At 46.2% G+C, this 20,998-nt stretch overlaps 1 protein-coding gene across 2 annotated transcripts in view; it reads right to left on the bottom strand.

The window, feature by feature from the left end:
* KIF3B (kinesin family member 3B) overlaps nt 1-20,998 on the bottom strand; it is a 43,336-nt gene that overhangs the window by 7,848 nt on the left and 14,490 nt on the right. For both annotated transcript variants that reach the window (XM_075350553.1, XM_075350554.1), the window contains exons 2-8: nt 16,463-17,924; nt 8,438-8,539; nt 8,231-8,353; nt 8,004-8,122; nt 2,090-2,203; nt 1,889-1,994; nt 159-337 (exon numbers count right to left, since the gene is read on the bottom strand). In XM_075350553.1, coding sequence (XP_075206668.1) covers nt 159-337; nt 1,889-1,994; nt 2,090-2,203; nt 8,004-8,122; nt 8,231-8,353; nt 8,438-8,539; nt 16,463-17,863 — 2,144 coding nt within the window. In that variant the 5' untranslated portion in view covers nt 17,864-17,924. The remainder of the gene's footprint in view (nt 1-158; nt 338-1,888; nt 1,995-2,089; nt 2,204-8,003; nt 8,123-8,230; nt 8,354-8,437; nt 8,540-16,462; nt 17,925-20,998) is intronic.

Below are 20,998 nucleotides of genomic sequence, written 5' to 3'. Positions count from 1 at the left end.
AAGCACAAAGGACAAAGTGTAATAAAAGAAACGTTCAGACTACATTAGACTCCAGCAGACATTGCAGGTTGGTTGGAGCAACTGGTCCTAGCGATCCAAGGCGACGTACATACCTGCTTTAGTACCTGTACCATCCTCAATACTGCAGGACCACTCACCTGGCTTTGGATTTCTTGCTGGCTGAGCTCTCAAACGTTGAGGCGTCCACTTGGATGTCATCTTCATCCTGCAAAGCAGCTTCCAAAGCAGCCTGGACCTTGGGGGCCACAGCCGGTCCCTCGTACTCCCGGGTTGTACGACTTGGCATATCGAGTTCCAGAAGAACAATATTCTCAGCCTTCGGGGATGATAATATATTACGTATAAACTCCTCTATGACTATCTAGTACATGGACTCATTTTCTTTCACAATTTTGGAATATTGATAAGACCATTGATCGCAGGCTTTCTGTATGACGGCTGGGGCCTAACCATGCCAATGTAGGAATTCGGCCACCCAAAGGGTGTAATGGGGGGTTACGTAGATCACATTTCCTTTTGGTAAAATACATTTTTTTGCAACTTTCTGATATTTTGCGCTTTCATGCCTCAATATTCTCAAAATCTCTGCATACTGTCAGTGAATGGAGACATTCATGGATATATTTAGGGATTACATACCCGTTCTAAGGTTGGTTACACAGGTATCCACTCTGCAAGCTAAACACAACAGCAGCACAAATCTAAGTCTTTTTTTTTGTTGTTATTTTTACTCGTGGCGACCGCAGGGGTTCAGGCGCTGTACACCCGCGATCGCCACCGGCTGATCTTACACCCGGGACCCAGCTCTTGCTGCCAGGAGTAGTGCCCATGCCGCTACTGGCAGTTTAACCCCCTAAATGCTGCGATCAGTGTGATTGCAGCATTTAGGAGGCAGGGAAGGAGAGATATTGCTTATCTCTTCCTGCTGGTCGGGTCACTGTAATGCGATCACAAGGACTCGATTGCTCCCATGGTAACTCAGGGTTACTGAGTTACGGATCGCCACAGAGACCAGGTCACCCAAGTTCCCTGCAGCAAGGTCCCGCGGTAAAGACCGCGAAATGATAAAATGTCTGTTTACACTGGCTATGTGGCCTAGGTGCTGGGAACCGCGGTGATGTCACAAGGTGAACAGAGTTCTTGCCGGCGAATCTGCAAGAAACCCCGTGATCTGCCGGCATGAACTCTATTCACCTTGTGATGTCACTGGAGTTCTCTGCAGCAAGGTCCCACGGTGAAGATCGAGAGATGAGGAAATGGCTGCAGGGAACCCCAGTGACGTCAAAAAAGCACATAAAAACGCACAGAAAAAAAGCAACATGTGCATTACACATGTGTTTATTCCTGCGTTTTTCACTGACTCCATTGAAATCAATTGGTGAAAAAAGCAGTAAAAACTGTAGAAACAATTGACAGGCTGATTCTTTTTTCAGCAACAAAAACTGCAAGGCAAAAAGAAGCAGCATGTGCACAGCAAGTCAGGGTTCTCATAGACTTTGCTGCGAGGCGTGTTCCTTGCTTTTATTGATTAAAAAAAGCAAGGAAAAAAGCAACGTGGGCACAAGGCCTAACCCCTGTCCTGGGACTTTGTCACAATGTATCAGTGCAGGTAAACTAAATCAATCAGGTGCCCATAGAGGACTGTGTAGTTCATAGAAGATTGTGTAAAATGGATACAAGTGTCACAAACACTCAGCTGCGAGAAGCATTTCTGTGGGTATTATGCCTCCCACAGGAATGTTCACTTTCAATGACAGCAAGCAGGTGTCCTCACAATAGTGAAGAATTGAAAAACACAAAATGTGTTGGAAATTTGTTGAAGCTTTCAGTTTACTGAGGGTAGTTTTTACTTAAGCGCTACTCTTACCCGGTATCTGGGGTCAGGTCTGACCATCATGGACATCTTGGCATGGTGACACAATGGCCTCTTGTAGCCTATGGCAGACGTCGGTCGTTTCATCATTTGCTGATTGCTAGGAAGAAAAGTGCGCAATTACCAGACCTTAAGGGAGGAAGGGGGGGTCACAGAATGGGCGCAGGCTACGAGAGGAAGGTCACAAGTACTTACTCCAGCCTGGTGATTGGATGGAGCTTCCACTGATCCTCCTCCTCCTCAAAATAGCAGCGGTTCATCATCTTATTCTTCTCTTCCATCGGAATGAAATTCTCAATGATCAGATGTCTGTGGCACAAGAAGAGACAATCAACCCTAAACATCAACTTGTCTCAGTCATGACTGGTAACTAATTCTAAAAGAAAACTATAAGCCCAGGCTGGATGATTTCCACATATCTAAAAAATGGTCAAGGTGTCATGAAGGTTTTAGATCCAAGTTTCATCAGTGTTCAGTCCATGTGTCAGTTTTTAGCATTAGTGATGAGTGAGCACTACCATACTCGGTACTCGTAAAGAACAGTTGGACAAATGGATGGACACAACTCGAGTATAATGGAAATCAATGAGGAACTCGAGCATTTTTCCGGAAGAGATCCCCGTTGACTTCCATTATACTTGGGTTCTCCATTCGCGCCCATCCTAGGGTCTGACCTGCTCATTTCGCGTACCGAGCACTTGAGCATGATAGTGCTTGCCCATCACTAGTTACAGTCATATGAAAAAGTTTGGGCACCCCTATTAAATGTTAACCTTTTTTCTTTATAACAATTTGGGTTTTTGCAACAGCTATTTCATTTTCATATATCTAATAACTGATGGACTGAGTAATATTTCTGGATTGAAATGAGGTTTATTGTACTAAACAGAAAATGTGCAATCTGCATTTAAACAAAATTTGACCGGTGCAAAAGTATGGGCACCCTTATCAATTTCTTGATTTGAACACTCCTAACTACTTTTTACTGACTTACTAAAGCACTAAATTGGTTTTGTAACCTCATTGAGCTTTGAACTTCATAGGCAGGTATATCCAATCATGAGAAAAGGTATTTAAGGTGGCCACTTGCAAGTAGTTCTCCTATTTGAATCTCCTATGAAGAGTGGCATCATGGGCTCCTCAAAAAAACTCAAATGATCTGAAAACAAAGATTATTCAACGTAGTTGTTCAGGGGAAGGATACAAAAAGTTGTCTCAGAGATTTAAACTGTCAATTTCCACTGTGAGGAACATAGTAAGGAAATGGAAGAACACAGGTACAGTTCTTGTTAAGCCCAGAAGTGGCAGGCCAAGAAAAATATCAGAAAGGCAGAGAAGAAGAATGGTGAGAACAGTCAAGGACAATCCACAGACCACCTCCAAAGACCTGCAGCGTCATCTTGCTGCAGATGGTGTCAATGTGCATCGGTCTACAATACAGCGCACATTGCACCAGGAGAAGCTCTATGGGAGAGTGATGCGAAAGAAGCAGTTTCTGCAAGCACGCCACAAACAGTCGCCTGAGGTATGCAAAAGCACATTTGGACAAGCCAGTTACATTTTGGAAGAACGTCCTGTGGACCGATGAAACAAAGATTGATTTGTTTGGTCATACAAAAAGGCGTTATGTATGGAGGCAAAAAAACACGGCATTCCAAGAAAAGCACTTGCTACCCACAGTAAAATTTGGTGGAGGTTCCATCATGCTTTGGGGCTGTGTGGCCAATGCCGTCACCGAGAATCTTGTTAAAGTTGAGGGTCGCATGGATTCAACTCAGTATCAGCAGATTCTTGACAATGTGCAAGAATCAGTGACGAAGTTGAAGTTACGCAGGGGATGGATTTTTCAGCAAGACAATGATCCAAAACACCGCTCCAAATCTACTCAGGCATTCATGCAGAGGAACAATTACAATGTTCTGGAATGGCCATCCCAGTCCCCAGACCTGAATATCATTGAAAATCTGTGAGATGATTTGAAGCGGCTGTTCATGCTCGGCGACCATCAAACTTAACTGAACTGGAATTGTTTTGTAAACAGGAATGGTCAAATATACCTTCATCCAGGATCCAGGAACTCATTAAAAGCTACAGGAAGCGACTAGAGGCTGTGATTTTTGCAAAAGGAGGATCTACAAAATATTAATGTCACTTTTATGTTGAGGTGCCCATACTTTTGTACCGGTCAAATTTTGTTTAAATACGGATTGCACATTTTCTGTTAGTACAATAAACCTTATTTCAATCCAGAAATATTACTCAGTCCATCAGTTATTAGATATAGGACACTGAAATAGCTGTTGCAAAAACCCAAATTGTTATAAAGAAAAAAGGTTAACATTAATAGGCGTGCCCAAACTTTTTCATATGACTGTACAATCAGTGTCTAATCAGCAATTGTCACATATGGATATATAAATGGCAAAGCTTCTCCCAACCGTTGCAGAGTAAATCATTGACAGCACATGGATCATACACAGATGCCATCCGGTTGCTATCAAGGAATTTCACAGACCCATAGACTTGGATTGCTTCTTTTCATCCGTGACACTGGTAAAAAACAGGACACACTGCTGTTATTTTAGCGTGGACAAACAGTCAGGAAAGAAACATGGCCATGTCAACAGACCCTTAAACTAATGGGTACATGTTCTAGCTGTGAAAATAAATCAAGAATAGAACACGTACATGAAAAGTGCACATCTGAATGAGGCCTCACACAGCAGGCAGCAATTACAATAAAGGCTAAGTCAGATGTCCATTTTCCAAGTACGTGTTCTATTCTTGATTTTCACGGATAGAAATAAACCCATTATAGTCTATGGGGCTCTTCGTATGGCCTGTGTTTTTGAGAACTGTGTGTCCGTGCAAAAATCACAGACGTATCCACTTTATCAGAGTCTTGGATAAAAATTACCATAGAAGTCTATAAGTCTATGAAAATCATGGACAGCACAAGGATGGCATCAATGTACAGTCCATATGCCGTCTGCGATTAACATGGCAAAGGATGGGAGCTTTACAAGCTTTGTTATTTAATTATCCATATGGGAAAATCCGTGATGAGACACAGATGGTAAAAATGGACACACGGACTAAACACTGGTGGTAAAAATGGACACACAGACTAAACACTGGTGGTAAAAATGGACACACGGACCAAGCAGTGATGGTAAACACTGTGACATGCGGACCAAACACTGATGGTAAACACTGACACACTGATGGTAAACACTGACACACGGATCAAACACTGATGGTAAACACTGACAGACGGACCAAACACTGATGATAAACACTGACACACGGATCAAGCAGTAATGGTAAGAACTGACACACAGACCAAACACTGATGGTAAACACTGACACACTGATGGTAAACACTGACACACGGATCAAACACTGATGGTAAACACTGACAGACGGACCAAACACTGATGGTAAACACTGACACACGGACCAAACACTGATGGTAAACACTGACACACGGATCAAACACTGATGGTAAACACTGACACACGGATCAAGCAGTGATGGTAAGAACTGACACACAGACCAAACACTGATGGTAAACACTGACACATGGACCAAACATTGATGGTAAACACTGACACATGGACCAAACATTGATGGTAGTTAACACTGACACATGGACCAAACACTGATGGTAAACACTGACACATGGACCAAACACTGATCAAACTCTGATCCAAAACACTGATGCCACTGGTGACATATCTTCGCGAAAAATCACGGTCGTTAGAATGAGATAAACGAGATATTCTCTTATCTTCAGCCCCACCACCAGGAGCTGATGTAGCTGTACAGGGCAATCTGCCTTTTAATAGATCATTTGTACCTAGCATTATCAAAACTGGTGGGCACAATTACGGCCAATAAATACAGTTAGGTCCAGAAATATTTGGACAGTGACCGGTTCTTTATGATTTAGGCTCTACATGCCACTAATTTTTTTTTTTTTTTTTTTTTTTTAAATGAAACATGGGAGATGCAGTTGAGGCACAGGTTTTTAGGTTTTCATTAAAAGGGGCTGAACAAAAATATCCTGTAAGATGTTTAGGAATTGCAACCATTTATCTACAAAGACTCCTCTTTTCAGGGGCTGAAACGTAATTCGACAAAGTAACGTTACCATAAATAAATAAAATGTTAATCTAGAACAATTTGTAAAGAATCCTGTGCAAGAAATGCCTGCCTGAAGTCTGGAAGCCATGGATGTCACCAAACACTGGGTTTCCTCCTTTGGGAGGCTTTGACAGCCATTACTGTTGTTACTCACTACAGTTTCTGCTTGTTTGTGGGTCTTTGTGTCTTTAGTGTTGTCTTAAGAATGTGAAATGCAGCTCGATGGGGTTGAGATCTGGTGAATGACTCAGCCATTGCAGAATATTCCACTGCTTTGCGATTTCCTGGATTGCTTTCACAATATGTTTTGGGCCATTTTACATCTGTATTGTGAAGCACCGTCCAATCAACCTTGCTTCATCTGTCTTCAGACATATCAAAAAACACTAGTGACCCAGGGCCATTGGAAGCCATAGATGCCCGGTCATCACACTGCCTCCACCATGTTATAGAGGATGTGCTATGCTTTGAATCATGAGCCGTTCCAAGCCTTCTCCATACTTTCTTCTTCTCATCATTCTGGTCCAGGTTGATCTTGGTTATATCTGTCCTCTGCGGCTTTTTCAGAACTGGGTGGCTTCTTTGGATGTTTTTTTTTCGCTAAATCTAATCTTGATTTTCTATTTTTAAGGCTGATTAATGCTTTGCACCTTGTGGTGAACCCTCTGTATTTGCTCTTATGAAGTCTTCTTTTTATGGTAGATACTGAAACATCTACATACTGGAGAGTGTTCTTCACCTGTGTGGATGATGTGAAGGGGTTTTTCTTCACCAAGGAAAGGATTCTGCGATCATACATCACTATTGTGTGCCTTGGATGTCCAGCCTTTTTCAGTTCCCAAGCTCACCAGTGCGCTCTTGATTTGGCCATTCCTAACATTTCTGCCATCTCTCTGATGGACTTCTTTTTTTCAGCCTAATGATGGTCTGTTTCTCATACATTGAGGGCTCCTTTGATCGCATGTTGTGGGATCACAGCAACAGCTTCCAAATACAAATGCTGCACCTGGAATCAGCTCTGGACCTTTTAGCTGCTGCTGATGGATTAATGAGGGAATAGCCCATGCAACCCACTAAAGAGCTTTTGAGATAATTGTCCAATTACCTTTAGTTCCTTGAAAAAGAAGCAGCTACATATTGAAGAGCTGTAATTCGTAAGCCTTTACTCCAATTAGGATGTGAGTACCTTCAAATTAAAGCGGAGTCTTCACTTTAAGCCCATATTGATTATATAACTGTATCTTGAGAAAATTTTGTTGTACAGCAAAAATTCCAAAATTTGTGTCACAGTCCAAATATTTGTAGACCTAATTGTAACTCATGAAATGCCAAAGCAACAGAGCGTCACTGTGGCGGCTAAAGCGCCCTATTGGCTATACGGAATGGCACAGAGGCCAGTGTGGATTTTAAAGATGGCCATGTTCAAGTAGGTGTGGTATATCAGGGGGGTATCATGTGCCGATCTTGTAGTGCCAGAGTGATGGCTAAATCCTCCCTCGTGCTATTCTCAATGATTCGGTTTCTTTAGGACGTGCTGCAATAATAAACCAGATATAAACAGCCTGATAAATAATTCACACATCCTGCTCTCCATTTCCAAAACAGGCTAAATCAAGATGCGATCTCAGTCCGGCGCAATGTCTATGTATCTGCTGGTGATAACCTTAAATGACATTAGTGCCTAATCACTTTTAGCATACTTGTATAGCTTTTTGACCAGGGCTCACATTCCCTTACAGTGATACACCAACTCCAGAGCATAGGATAACCCATTACAGAGAGGTCTATTCACTTATGTATGTAAGCATTTTAATGGTGGCCATTCTGGTTGTCATCTGGCTGTTCTAGTAAACTCAATCTGCGGACCAGCAGTTTGGAGTGGTAGATGCATGAGTGTGGCAAATGCATTAGTTGTCTGACAAATCTCACTTGTGCCCACTATGGATAGATCCTAGATACTTACTTTAATTTCAGCTCTCTGGTGAGTTCGTTCTGTGTCTGTTCCAGCTCCTGACGCTCCTTAATGTGTTCTTCTTGTAAATCATGGATCTCGGCTTTCACAGCCTGCAGCTTGGAGAAGAGCTGGAAAACAAAAGGTAAGGAGAGGTCTTTCAATGGTGCCACCATGCCATGTTTCCACAATCCATGTTGGTGCTACCAGCAAAATGGTCCAGTGCAGATAACCCTCACTTTTTTGAGCTTCTTAGTTTTGATGTCGACCTCTTGCTGTAAGGAGCTGTATGTTTCTTTGAGCTCCAGCGTCTCCTCATCTCGATTCTCCATCTCTTGCTGCATCTCTCGTTCTCGACGTTTCTAGAAAATATGGACATAAGTGAGACCTTTGTGCCCCCTACTGTAGCCACAATATGGGCTTGTTCAAGCAGATTTATTACTTGCCTGCTCAGCGATCTCATGTCTCTTCTGCTCCAGGATCTTCTGCTGCTCATTGGTGTGGTCAACAATGTTCTTTCCACCGACAAGAAGTTTACTCTCCATAGCCTGAGAAACAGACTCAACATTAGTGTGACTTATGAAGAGCAGCCATGAGTTAAAGCACTAAGGGACCATAAAATGTAAATCCTGCAACCATGAAAGTGCCTTTGCCTTTAGGAATAGGAGCTTTGATTGGGCCCAGAAAAGCCTTTATCGCTGAGGACCATTGAGCTCAAATGGACACAAGATAGCGTGATGGATAATAACTGAAAAGGGGACAAGATTTTGTAACATGGCCAAGTTATAAGACTTTCATTAGATGTATAAAGCCTATGTAACAGCTATCGACCTGCTCTTTTAATTATCATCATCTATGGGAAGAGAAATCTGCTCTGTAAGTCACAATATATGTGATCCAGAGCGTAAAATCAATTACATCTTGGCTGACCCTTTCTAAAAAAAAAAGAGAATTTTGTTACTTACCGTAAATTCTTTTTCTTATAGTTCCGTCATGGGAGACCCAAACCATGGGTGTATAGCTACTGCCCCCGGAGGACACACAAAGTTACTACACTCAAAAACGTGTAGCTCCTCCCTCCTAGCATATACACCCCCTGCTAGCCAGATCTAGCCAGTTTAGTGCAAAAGCTGAAGGAGGACATCCACCCACAAGAAGAGACAGAGTAAAATCCGGAAGAACCGGAACCTCTGTCTACAACAATAACAGCCGGTGAAGACACACGGAACAGGAAACCTGCCAATAGGCAATAGGGAGGGTGCTGGGTCTCCCATGACGGAACTATAAGAAAAAGAATTTACGGTAAGTAAACAAAATTCTCTTTTTCTTTATCGTTCCTATGGGAGACCCAAACCATGGGACGTTCAAAAGCAGTCCATGGGTGGGAATAAACAGACAACTGAGAAGCAGGCAAACCTAACTTCACAAATGGGCGACAGACGCCGGAAAAATGCGTCTGCCCAAGCCCACGTCTGCCAAAGCATGAGCATGCCTTGGGTAGTGCTTCGAAAAAGTATGCAGACTAATTCGAGCTGCAGACTGACAGACCTACTGAGCCGTAACCTGGTGCCTGAAAGCCCAAAAAAGGCGCCGACAGGTCTGACCAAATGTGCTCTGATCCCCGGCGGGGAAGGCACTTGAGTACACTTGTAGGTCTCGGAAATGGCCGACCTAAGCCAACGATCAGGGTCGGCTTAGATGCCGAGAGACCGCTACGCTGACGAACAGTCAGCACCAGAGAGGTGCACCGCCTAATAACGGCGGTGCGAGACACATAGATCCGGAGCGCCCGCACCAGATCCAGGATATGCAACGCTTCCTCAAGCGATGAACAGGAGCCGGACAAAAGGAAGGCAGGAAAATTGCCCCGGATAAGGTGGAAGCAGTAACCGCCTTAGGGAAAAAAGTCCGGAGTCGGATGAAGACCACCTTGTCTTGATGCAAAAGACCAAAAAAAGGGGGTGACTCCGAGAGAGTGCAGCCAGAACTCTCTGGTGGGAAATTATAGCCACTAGAAAGACTGCTTTCTGTGAAAGACACAACAAAGAAACCTCCCCAAGAGGCGCAAAGGGGGGTTTCCGGGAACCGGGAGGACCGGATTAAGGTCCCAGGTCTCCATAGGCCGCCGGAAAGGCGGAATGATGTGAGATGCGCCCTTAAAGGAGCGCACCGGAGCCAGCCGGACGATACGCCGCTGGCACATACTGACAGAGCCGAGACCTGTCCCTTAATGAGGGATAGTCCTAGCTGTAGACCGGACTGTGGAAGGGACAGGAGGGTCGGCAAGGCCAAAAAGGTCAAAGGACACTTTGGAGCTCGAGTCATAGTGGAGATGACTTCAGGAAGGATATCAGAAGTCTCCAGGACTCAAGAGCTACGCCGTCAATCTGAGAATCCAGAATTCTGACGGGAAAAAACGGACCTCTTGAGAAAAGGTCTGAACGGTCCGGAAGATGCCATGGCAACCCAACGGACAGAAGGAGCAGGTCAGAGTACCAAGCCTGCTTGGGTCAGTCTGGAAGAATGACCCGACGGCCCCCTTTACCGATCTTGCGCAGGACTCTGGACAAGAGGTAGAGGGTGAAATTCGTAAAGAGACAAAGCTGGGATCAAACATGAACCAGTGTGTCTACCGCAAAACCTGAGGATTGTGGACCACGGTTGGACAGCTGAAATAGCCTGCCTCGTAGTTTTCACATCTAGGATGTGGACTGCGGATACGGTGGACTAGGAGTCCCTTGTCCACTGAAGAATGTTGAGCCGCCAAGATTGCCAGGCGGCTGAGTGTCCCGCCCTGGAAGCTGATGTAGGAAAACGCTGTCACGTTGTCCGACTGGACTCGAATGTGCCTAGCCGCCCACAGATCGTGAAGGCTTAGAGAGCAAGAAATACAGCTCTGATTTCCAGCACATTGATCCAGAGGGCTGATTCGGACAGAGTCCAAGCGCCCTGCGCTCCACGGTGGAGATATACTGCTCCCAAGGCGGATAGGCTAGCATCCTGGTGAGGATCACCCGGGACGGGCCAGAAAGGAGCGCCCCTGAGACAGAGTGGCCGAAGCCACCACTGAAACGAGCCCCTGGCCAGTGGCGAAGCCACCACCCCGTGGGAGGAGTGAGTTCGCTTGTACAGCGGAAAACATCCAGTCTCAGAGGACGCAGGAAAAACTGGGCAAGGAACCGCTTCCATTGACGCCCTGAGAACCTCTGGTTCGAAGTCAGAGTGGACTTGGACAGAAAGACAAGCCACCCGAATAGATCAGAGTGGTGAGAGTGAGCGAAGCACTCTGCTAAGAGTCAGCACTGGATGAAGCCCCAACAAGAAGGCCGTCCAGGGCAAAAGATCACTGCCAAACCCTAGGGGGGCAGGACCCTAATCACAGCTGCCCCAATGAGAATACTCGAGGGGCCTTGGCTAACCCCAAGGGAAGAGCCACGAATTGGACCACTCCGATTGTCAAAACGTAGTCAACGCTGGTGTGAAACTGCGATTGACTCCTGCCGATAGGCATCTCTGATGCCGATGGCTGCTAGGGAATCTCCTTGGGTTCTTGATTGATCCGGTGAAAAAAACACACGGAACAAAACCAAGACTCAATGTGAAAACGCCACACCTGGCTATGCTTGAAAAGCTAAAGATCCAGGTCGGAAGGCACCGCCCTCTTCGGGGACTAGGAATAGATTTAAGCAAAAATCTCAGAACCGTTCCCAGTCGGGAACCGGTACAATTACTCCATTGGCCTGCAAGAAATGCCACGGCCTGTGAGAAGGCGGCGGCCTTGGAGCCGGGAGGAGTTGACAGAAAAAATCTGTTTGGCGGGTGGACAGAAGTCCATCCTGTAGCCAAGGGAGATATAATCTCGCCCCCACTGAACGGAGACGTGTTAGAACCCTACGTCGCCAAGTGGAGAGAGCCTGCCACCGACCAAGGAGGTTGTTGGCGTGGCTAAATAGCTCGGAGGAAGCTGACTCAGTGACAGCGAGGAAGGTAGCCCAGACCACCGCCGTGCGGCGTCCAGCATGGCAGACCTGGCATAGGATGAAAAGACTGAAGTCTGGAAGTTCAGGCAACCGTTTTGGGCATAGAGTCCCTGTGAGAGAATGCATCTCCTCCAGAGAAGGTACAAAAAAACCGCACTGCTGTAAAGCTGAGGAGAACGAAGCTCCTGCCGTCCCCATACCGACTTGGCCCAAAGGACAACCGGACGGACCGCAGAACCTTAAGAGAGGAGCCATCAGCCACTGACATAACGGCCCGGGCTGAGCCACCTGAGGTGAATGAGCCCACTTCTTGACCACCATTGGTGGACAGGGGAATACAGTCCTCAGAATCACGCTTCATGGGAAGCGACTGTCAGAGCGGACCCTGGGCTAGTCACAGGGGCCTGAAAACTGGAGTGGTTAAGGAACACACGTTGTGTTCACCTAGATAAGGTAACACCGGCGGATTGAGGTCCAGTACAAAATTAATGTACCGTAGGATCCATATAGAGGTGCCGTCAGCCACTGATACAACTATCCGGGCTGAAAGTCTAGACACCGGAGTGGCTACCCTTGGCGAATGAGTACACTCCTTGACCACCTCTGATGGGAGGGGGAGACAGGCAGCAGAACTCCGCTGTGGGGTCTGCAGGATAGGCAGTGGGCTTGGACGCAGCGGGCTGAAAACTGGAGTGGTTAAAGAACACACTCCTCGTCCTGTTAAAGGTATACTGATGCCTTTCTGCCAGCGGGGAATACTCCCCTGATCAGGCGGATGGAGGTCCAGTACAAGAATAATGGACGCAATCCAATCATTCGCATCTGCGTCACCTACGGACGGATCAATGTACATAAAGTAGCGTCCGAGCCCGTGGTAGAGACATCCTCCTCGTCCAGTGAGTCAGCTCGTAATCGGAGCTGCGGGACGGGGAGGACAGGGGACCCTGCGTCTCCCTGTCAGGAGGACGGGGTCTGAGCCCAGAAGGAGAGTCCCTTGTGAGCTTTGCTGAGCGAAGCAGAAAACGCCCTGAGAAGGGGGCTGCATGCTCAGCAGATGCCGGGACAGCCGACCCCTGGAAATAGGATTCCCACAGGGGTCAGCCACCGAAACCGGAGCAGCTGGAGGGACCATTAATGAGCTCCCAAGCTGAGGGGCCACAGTGGTTATGAGCTCGGTATAGCCGTACGAGACTACCTGCAGTGGATAATAAAAAACAGCCTGCAGCCTCGCTCTGTGAGACATGCTGCAGAGGTGGGGGCTCTGTCTAGAATGGCTAGAATACCCAAGACAGGGGTTCAGCCTGGGGAGACTTCCGGCTGAGGCATCTTGACCACCATCCACCACATAAGAACCATTACAGTGTGCCGGTTCAGGCAATATGAGGTTACATGCAGAACATGTAGTGTACAGCCTTGGAGCTTTGCTGCTAGAGTGAGACATGCTGCTGAGGAGGAGGTTCTATGATAAAGAATTAACTCCTTCAGAATGCCCTGAGAGTGAATAAAAGTGCACAACCAGAGGTTGTGACTTATCAGGCCGCTATTATGAGTGCCATCCGAATTCCAAGCCTGGACCCCCAGCCAGATATTCACTCCCTCTGCACTGCAGAGCAGCCAGCGCCGACCAGTGTACTAAGACGCTGAGAAAATGGCGCCAGAGTGAGGGGGGGGGGCGGGGGTTAACCCAGGAGCGGGAATCGGAGGGCGAAGGAGATGTACAGGGGAGGGAATCATCTCCTCAAAAACGAGTGTCCTCCCCTGTGCAGAGCGGCCGGCGGGCGGCTCTGCAGTGTCCCCCTGCATGACTGACATGCAGGGGAACGAAACGAAACTAGGCCGCGGCTGAAGCCGGGGCCTAGAGTTGTGCATGCGGCCGAGAATCAGGCATCATCGGCGCGGTTCTCAGTAAAAACCGTGGAACCGGCCGGAAACACAGTAAAAAAGCAGCATTATCAAGCAATCACTGTCCCCCCCAATAAAAGTGCCCCACATTGCAGAAGGACCCTCTGAACAACGTGTCTCTATACTTAGCTTTGAGACGCAGGGCCCAGTCCCTGGTGGGGTGGGGGTTCAGTGCTCCTTCCAGCAGGGTCCTGCACAAGGGCTGCGGATGGAGGCCGGTCTCCTGCAAGGCAGTGAGAACCGTGTTGGCTCCAACTTCAAGCCACAGCCCCTAAGGGATGGTGAAGGAGCGCGGCATGAAGGGCTCCTGCCCTGAAGTCAACCTTAACAGCACCGCCGCCAGGGGGGTGAGAAGGGACATGCCGGGAGTCCAGTGGACCCGCTTTTCTTCCAAATCTTTAGAAAAAATGAAAAATCAAAAAAGGATGCATGTGTGTGTGTGATCCTCCTGACACAAAGCAAGAAACTGGCTAGATCTGGCTAGCAGGGGGTGTATATGCTAGGAGGGAGGAGCTACACGTTTTTGAGTGTAGTAACTTTGTGTATCCTCCGGGGGCAGTAGCTATACACCCATGGTTTGGGTCTCCCATAGGAACGATAAAGAAAGTGAGAGGAATATTCATAGTTCATTAGAGAACCTGCATGATTGGCCAGAAATTATACAGGGGTTCGATACGGACTTCTGAGCCCTAGTGCGGTTACTGAGGTCTTGCGTTCTTTAACTCCAATCGTCAAGAGCCACCAAAAGGGCATATTTTCAGGATTTCCTTGACGATTCCAACATCTGTGCACTGTTAAGGAAATCCTAAAAACATGCACGATTGGTGACTCTTGGGGACTGGAGTTGAGGCAATACTGGTCTACTCTATGCTGACAGTGGTAGTGACAAGAAAGTCGCACAGTAAATAGACATGGCCGAAAGCGTTAGCATCCTTGAAATTGTTTCGGATGAATGAAGTACTTCTCCCAGATAATTATTCCAATTACAGAGGTTTTGTTACACACATTTATTTCCTTTGTGTATATTGGAACAACACAAAAATACTGAGATAAAAAAAAAAGACAAATTGGACAGAATTTCACACAAAACTCCAAAAATGGACAGGACAAAATTATTGGCACCTATAACTGGAATCAATCGCTTCCTATAACCATTAACAAGCTTCTTACACCTCTCAACTGGATTTTAGCACCACTCTTCTTTTGCAAACTGCTCCAGGTCTCTCCCACTTGAAGACGCCTCCTCCCAACAGCAATTTTAAGATCTCTCAACCGGATATAGATCCGGACTCCTTACTGCCACTTCAGGACTCTCAAGCGCTTGGTTGCCATCCATTTCTGTGGGCTTCTTGAAGTATGTTTGGGGTCATTGTCCTGCTGGAAAAGCCATGACCTAGAACGCAAGCCCAGCTTTGTTACACTGGGCACTACATTGTGACCCAAACTCCTTTGGTATTCTTCAGATCTGATAATGCTTTGCACACAGTCAAGTCACCCAGTGCCAAAGGCAGCAAATTAAAACCAAAACATCTTTGAACCTCCACCATATTTGAATGTAGGTACTGTGCTCTTTTCTTTGTAGGACTCAAGCAGTAGAATGATGTGCTTTACCAAAAATCTCTATCTTGGTCTCATCTGTCCACCAGACCATTCCCAGAAAGATGTTGGCTTACTCAAGTAGAATTTGGCAAACTGCAGCCTAGCTTTTTCATGTTTCTGTGTCAGCAGTGGGGTCTTCTTGGATCTCCTGCCATAGTTGTTCATTTCATTCAAATGTCGGTGGAAAGTTTGCACTGACAATGATGTACTCTGAGCCTGCAGGACAGCTTGAATTTCTTTGGAACTTGATTGGGGCTTATTCACCAATCAGACTATCCTGTGTTGCAACCTTTCATCAATTTTTCTCTGTTGTCCACATCCAGGGAGATTAGCTACAGTGCCATGGGTTGTAAACTTTTGATTATGCTGTGCAGCGTAGACAAAAGAACATCAAGATCTCTGGATATGGACTTGTAACCTTGAGATTGGTGATATTTTTCAACAAGTTTGGTTCTCAAGTCCACAGACAGTTCTCTTCTCCTCTTTTTTGTTCTCCTTGCTTAGTGTGGCACACACGGACACATAATGCAAAGATTGAGTCATCTTCCCCCTTTTTATCTGGTGTCACGTATGATTTTTATATTGCCCAAATTGGATACTTGCCAGTGATGAGTTTGAATGAGCATCACATGGTTGAAACAAAATAGTTTACTTACAATTTTTTGAAAGGTGCCAACAATTTTGTCCAGCCCATGTTTGGGGTTGTGTGTGAAATTATGTCCAATTTGCCTTTTACCCCAGATTTTTTATGTTGTTCCATACAAAGGAAATAAACGTGTATAACAAAACATGTGTAATTGCAATAATTTTCTGTGAGAATTACTTCCTTTTCTAGAACAATATCAAGGGTGCCAACACTTTCGGCTATGCCTGTAGGTGATGAACCTTTCCAACTACTGATGAAGTTTACTGTATCAAGAACAGGAGAACTCACCACAACAGAGCTCTCCATGACACATCAGGAAGTGAATTACAGAAGAAAGTTTTTACCTTTACTTTGGCTGTCAGCATTTCCATAGCTTCTTTCTCTCTTCTTAGGTCATCCATTTTCTTTTCTTTCTCTTGTAAGAGTTTCAGTTTTTCCTCTGCCACCAAACTGTGGTCTTCTATGATGGCCTTCTTCTCAATTTCAAGCTTCTCCTGCTGCTCTCGCCAATAGTCTTCTTTATCTTCCACCTCATCTTCTCCCTCACCAGAGTCTCCATCTTCATCGTCCTCTCCAGCTACATCTACACCAAATCTTCTTTTTCCCCTTTTGCGTCTTTTACCCACAACCCTTTTCTCCAGCTGGGCCTTGAGCCGTGCAATCTCTTCTTGGAATTCCCTTAATAACGCATCTTTTGGGTCTTCATTGACTCTGGGTTTGTTCTTGATGTTTTTGGCACGGTTGGAGTAACGTAGAGTGGTTAGGGTCTCCTCAACGTTATATGAAGCAGGGCCAATATTTGCGACCATGACCGTTTTGGCATTGCCGCCCAAAGAGTCCTGCAACAACCTGGTAAGTTTGGAATCCCTGTATGGTATGTGGGTGCTCTTGCCATCCACGAGGGCAGATATCACATTTCCTAGTGCAGAGAGGGACAGGTTAATTTTTGTAGCCTCTTTGAGCCTTTCTCCTTGGGCCCCGGTCTTTGTTTGCCGTTCACTTCCGGCCAAGTCTACCAGATTTAACTTTCCAACGCGGATATGGTTTTCACCGTCCAACCCGAGCTCACTGCACTCAATGGTAATCATAAAAATGGCATGTGAACGGGAACTGTGCTCATTCATGTTCGTTGCTCCAACTGAGCGGTTCTGGTTCCCCACATTCATGACGTGCTCGATCTCTTTCACACTCTTGGTGACAAAAGAGGACAGATCCTTTACATAGACACCGGTGTCGGGTCTTTCTTTCAGTTCCAGCCGCTTAGACTGGTCTTTAGAGAGAAGATCTCTGATCTCCTCCTGATAGATCTCTAGATATGAAGCTCTCACCAGGTACTGTTGGTTCTGGGACCTTGAAATGTGTGTGAAGATGTGATCAAATGAGTTTGGTATGACCCCCCTATTCTCGAGGTCGCCCCTTAACCCTTCCATCGTGTACGTTTTCCCAGTGCCTGTCTGGCCATATGCAAAAATGGTTCCGTTGAAGCCAAGTAAGACTGAATCCACCAGAGGCCTGAATGTCTCATCGTAAAGCTCCACCTGTTTAGAGTTACCGTCGTAGACGGCGTCAAAGGTAAAGGTTTTCGGCAGCTCATTAGAGGCTCCTTTCTGAATCCTTACTGCCACTTGACCAAGCTTTACGTCCACATCTACTACTTTATCAAACCCAGCAGCTGTCTCCTTGCTGTTCATGGGCCGACATCGCACCACAACTCGCACAGACTCAGAGCTCTTTGATTTGGACATTTTGTAACGTTTCGATGGGTCTGGAACGCCAGAACACTGCACAGGTCTTCCAACTACCACCCTAAAAGCAAGAAAGAGAACACATAAAAAAATAAAATGGATTATATTGTGAGCGTAACGCAAGTGAATCTAAAAGTGGAGGTTGTGAATCCTGCATTCCTGCATGTGATTTGGCATGTAGTGTATTACATAGCGGCTCTGCACAACATCTGTCATCTCTGTGGGGAGCGCCTGTTCAAGGTCAGTGTGCCAGCAAAGTGGGTCACAGGAGAGGAAGAGCAGAGGAAGAGACAATAATAGCTGTCGCTATGCACAGAGCCAACCAAATACAGCTACATACAGGTGTATTACTATTAAAGGGCCAGTAACCCCAAATTCAGCAGCTTGAAACATTATAAAAGCAGTGGACGATATCTGTGACACCCATGAATGTAAACGTCCCTAGACGTTCTCATCACTGAAGACGTGGGGCATAAAGTATTGATCATTGAGCCAGGGAGGTTCTATCTTATGATCCAGTGCTGGATCCTACCGGCTAAGGGGTGCTTCACACATAGCGAGATCGCTACCGAAATCGCTGCTACGGCACGGTTTTGGTGACGCAACAGTGACCTCATTAGCGATCTCGCTGTGTGTGACAATGAGCAGCGATCTGGCCCCTGCTGCGAGATCGCTGCTCGTTACACACAGCCCTGGTTCGTTTTCTTCAAAGGCGCTCTCCCGCTGTGACACACAGATCGCTGTGTGTGACAGCGAGAGAGCGACGAAATGAAGCGAGCAGGGAGCAGGAGCCGGCATCTGGCAGCTGTGGTAAGCTGTAACCAGGGTAAACATCGGGTAACCAAGGTGGTTACCCGATATTTACCTTAGTTACCAGCCTCCGCAGCTCTCACGCTGCCTGTGCTGCCGGCTCCGGCTCTCTGCACATGTAGCTGCAGTACACATCGGGTTAATTAACCCGATGTGTACTGTAGCTAGGAGAGCAGGGAGCCAGCGCTAAGCAGTGTGCGCGGCTCCCTGCTCTCTGCACATGTAGCTGCAGTACACATCGGGTTAATTAACCCGATGTGTACTGTCGCTAGGAGAGCAAGGAGCCAGCGCTAAGCAGTGTGCGTGGCTCCCTGCTCTCGCGGTTATGATCGCTGCTGCGTCGCTGTGTTTGACAGCTAAGCAGCGATCATAACAGCGACTTACAAGGTCGCTGTTACGTCACAGAAAATGGTGACGTAACAGCGACCTCGTTGTCGCTGTCGCTTAGTGTGAACCAGCCCTAACATTGCCCCTGCCATCTGCTAAAGGTGCCTCATTAGCATATTGGAGAGGGCAAACAAGCCAATCAGAAAGAGTAAAAGAGATCACATGTCAGCACTTCCAACCTATCATTATGGGCTAAGCTAAGCATACAAAAGGTGTCTTCTGAGATACTAACTGATCTAGAAAGCTGACAGAGGATCAGATAAGTAATGTAAGTACACAGTGACTACACCAGCGGAATACTGAGTGCAGCTCTGGAGAATACTATAGGATGTAACCCAAAATACGTACAGGATAAGTAAGGTAACGTATGCACACAGTGACTGCAATCAGCAGATTAGTGAGTGCAGCTGTGGAGTATAATACAGGATGTAACTCAGGATAAGTACAGGATAAGTCGTGTAATGTAAGTACACAGTGACCCCAGCAGAATAGCTGTGTGTGTGTGTGTGTGTGTGTCCGGGATTGGCATCTGCACTGTCGCAGCTACAGCCACAAAATTTAGCACATTAAAAACACGTCTGGACCCCGAGAGCGTCATAGGTTATGTTGTGAGGTGAAATTTTAACCCCGCACGTTCCAATTTACCAATCAATTTTAATCTAAATAATGGGGAAAAAGTGAAACAAAAAGTGTTGGGGGAAAATTGACAGCTGCCAGATGTGAACAAGGGGGACTTAAAGAATGAGAGCGATAGCGCCAAAGAGTATATACCGTACAGCTGCTAAGGTGGGGCCCCGGCATGGGATACTCACCACACTCGGGGATTGACATGAACACACACACAATATGCGCCACACACTACCACGTGCTTGAACACATATACCACCCTCAGCACACATCTCACCACACATACACCAACCTCACCACATAATCGCCCTAAACACACACAAGTCTGGTATTAGCCTTCACAAATAAAAATCTGATTAATAAGCAGCCAAACTACAACAACAACAAATGTACCATATAGGAAATACGGCAGCTGTCAGTCACATGACCTGTCTATTATGTGTATGTGTGAGCTAATATATACTGTCAGGGGGAGGGCTTTCTGTCGCCTGGAGATTTATCAGGCTGCCAATAGCAACCAATCACAGCTCAGCTTCTATTTTGCTACAGTTAATTAACCTGAGCTCTGATTGGTTAATATAGTCAACAAAAGGACTTTCTCAGTATAAAAAAGCTTGTGTGAGGTAATAGGATGTCAGTTAGGGTGTGTTGGTGGAAAGGCTGATGTCAGTCACATTACCTCTATGTGAGAGGATGTAGAAACTGTAAGTTACAGACTATTTTACCACAATAATGCCTCATAAGAAAAGGAATTCCTTGGCACGAATGTCAGCTGAAGCAAAAAGAAAAGTTGCATTACGGGCCAACGAAAAATGTGAAGACCGAGAAACAAGGCTGACACACATGACAACAGCAGCTGCTTCATCAAGAGCCAATGAACTTTCTGAGGAGAGGGAAGTGAGGATTGCAGACAAGAGAACAAGAGCTGCTTCCTCAAGGGCCAAAGAACTTTCTGAGGAGAGGGAAGCGAGGCTTGCAGACAAGAGAACAAGAGCTGCTTCCTCAAGGGCCAAAGAACTTTCTGAGGAGAGGGAAGCAAGACTTGCAGACATGAAAAGAGCTGCTTCCTCAAGGGCCAAAGAACTTTCTGAGGAGAGGGAAGCGAGGCTTGCAGACAAGACAACAAGAACTGCTTCCTCAAGGGCCAATGAGTCATCTCAGCAGAGAGAAGGCCGACTTTCCACTGAGAATTGCTTTCTTCCACCAGGGCACAGGAAATGGTTGGAGATTTGAAACATGTTGCCTTTTGTTACTAGTCAGACATAAACTATCAGGATCATCCTAAAGTTCAGATAGGAAAAATGGATGTGG

The sequence above is a fragment of the Anomaloglossus baeobatrachus genome, chromosome 5 (assembly GCF_048569485.1).
Source record: "Anomaloglossus baeobatrachus isolate aAnoBae1 chromosome 5, aAnoBae1.hap1, whole genome shotgun sequence".
In the NCBI taxonomy this organism is placed as follows: domain Eukaryota; kingdom Metazoa; phylum Chordata; class Amphibia; order Anura; family Aromobatidae; genus Anomaloglossus; species Anomaloglossus baeobatrachus.
The sequence above is the reverse complement of the archived record's forward strand: the minus strand, read 5'-3'. Positions and strand labels throughout refer to the sequence as shown.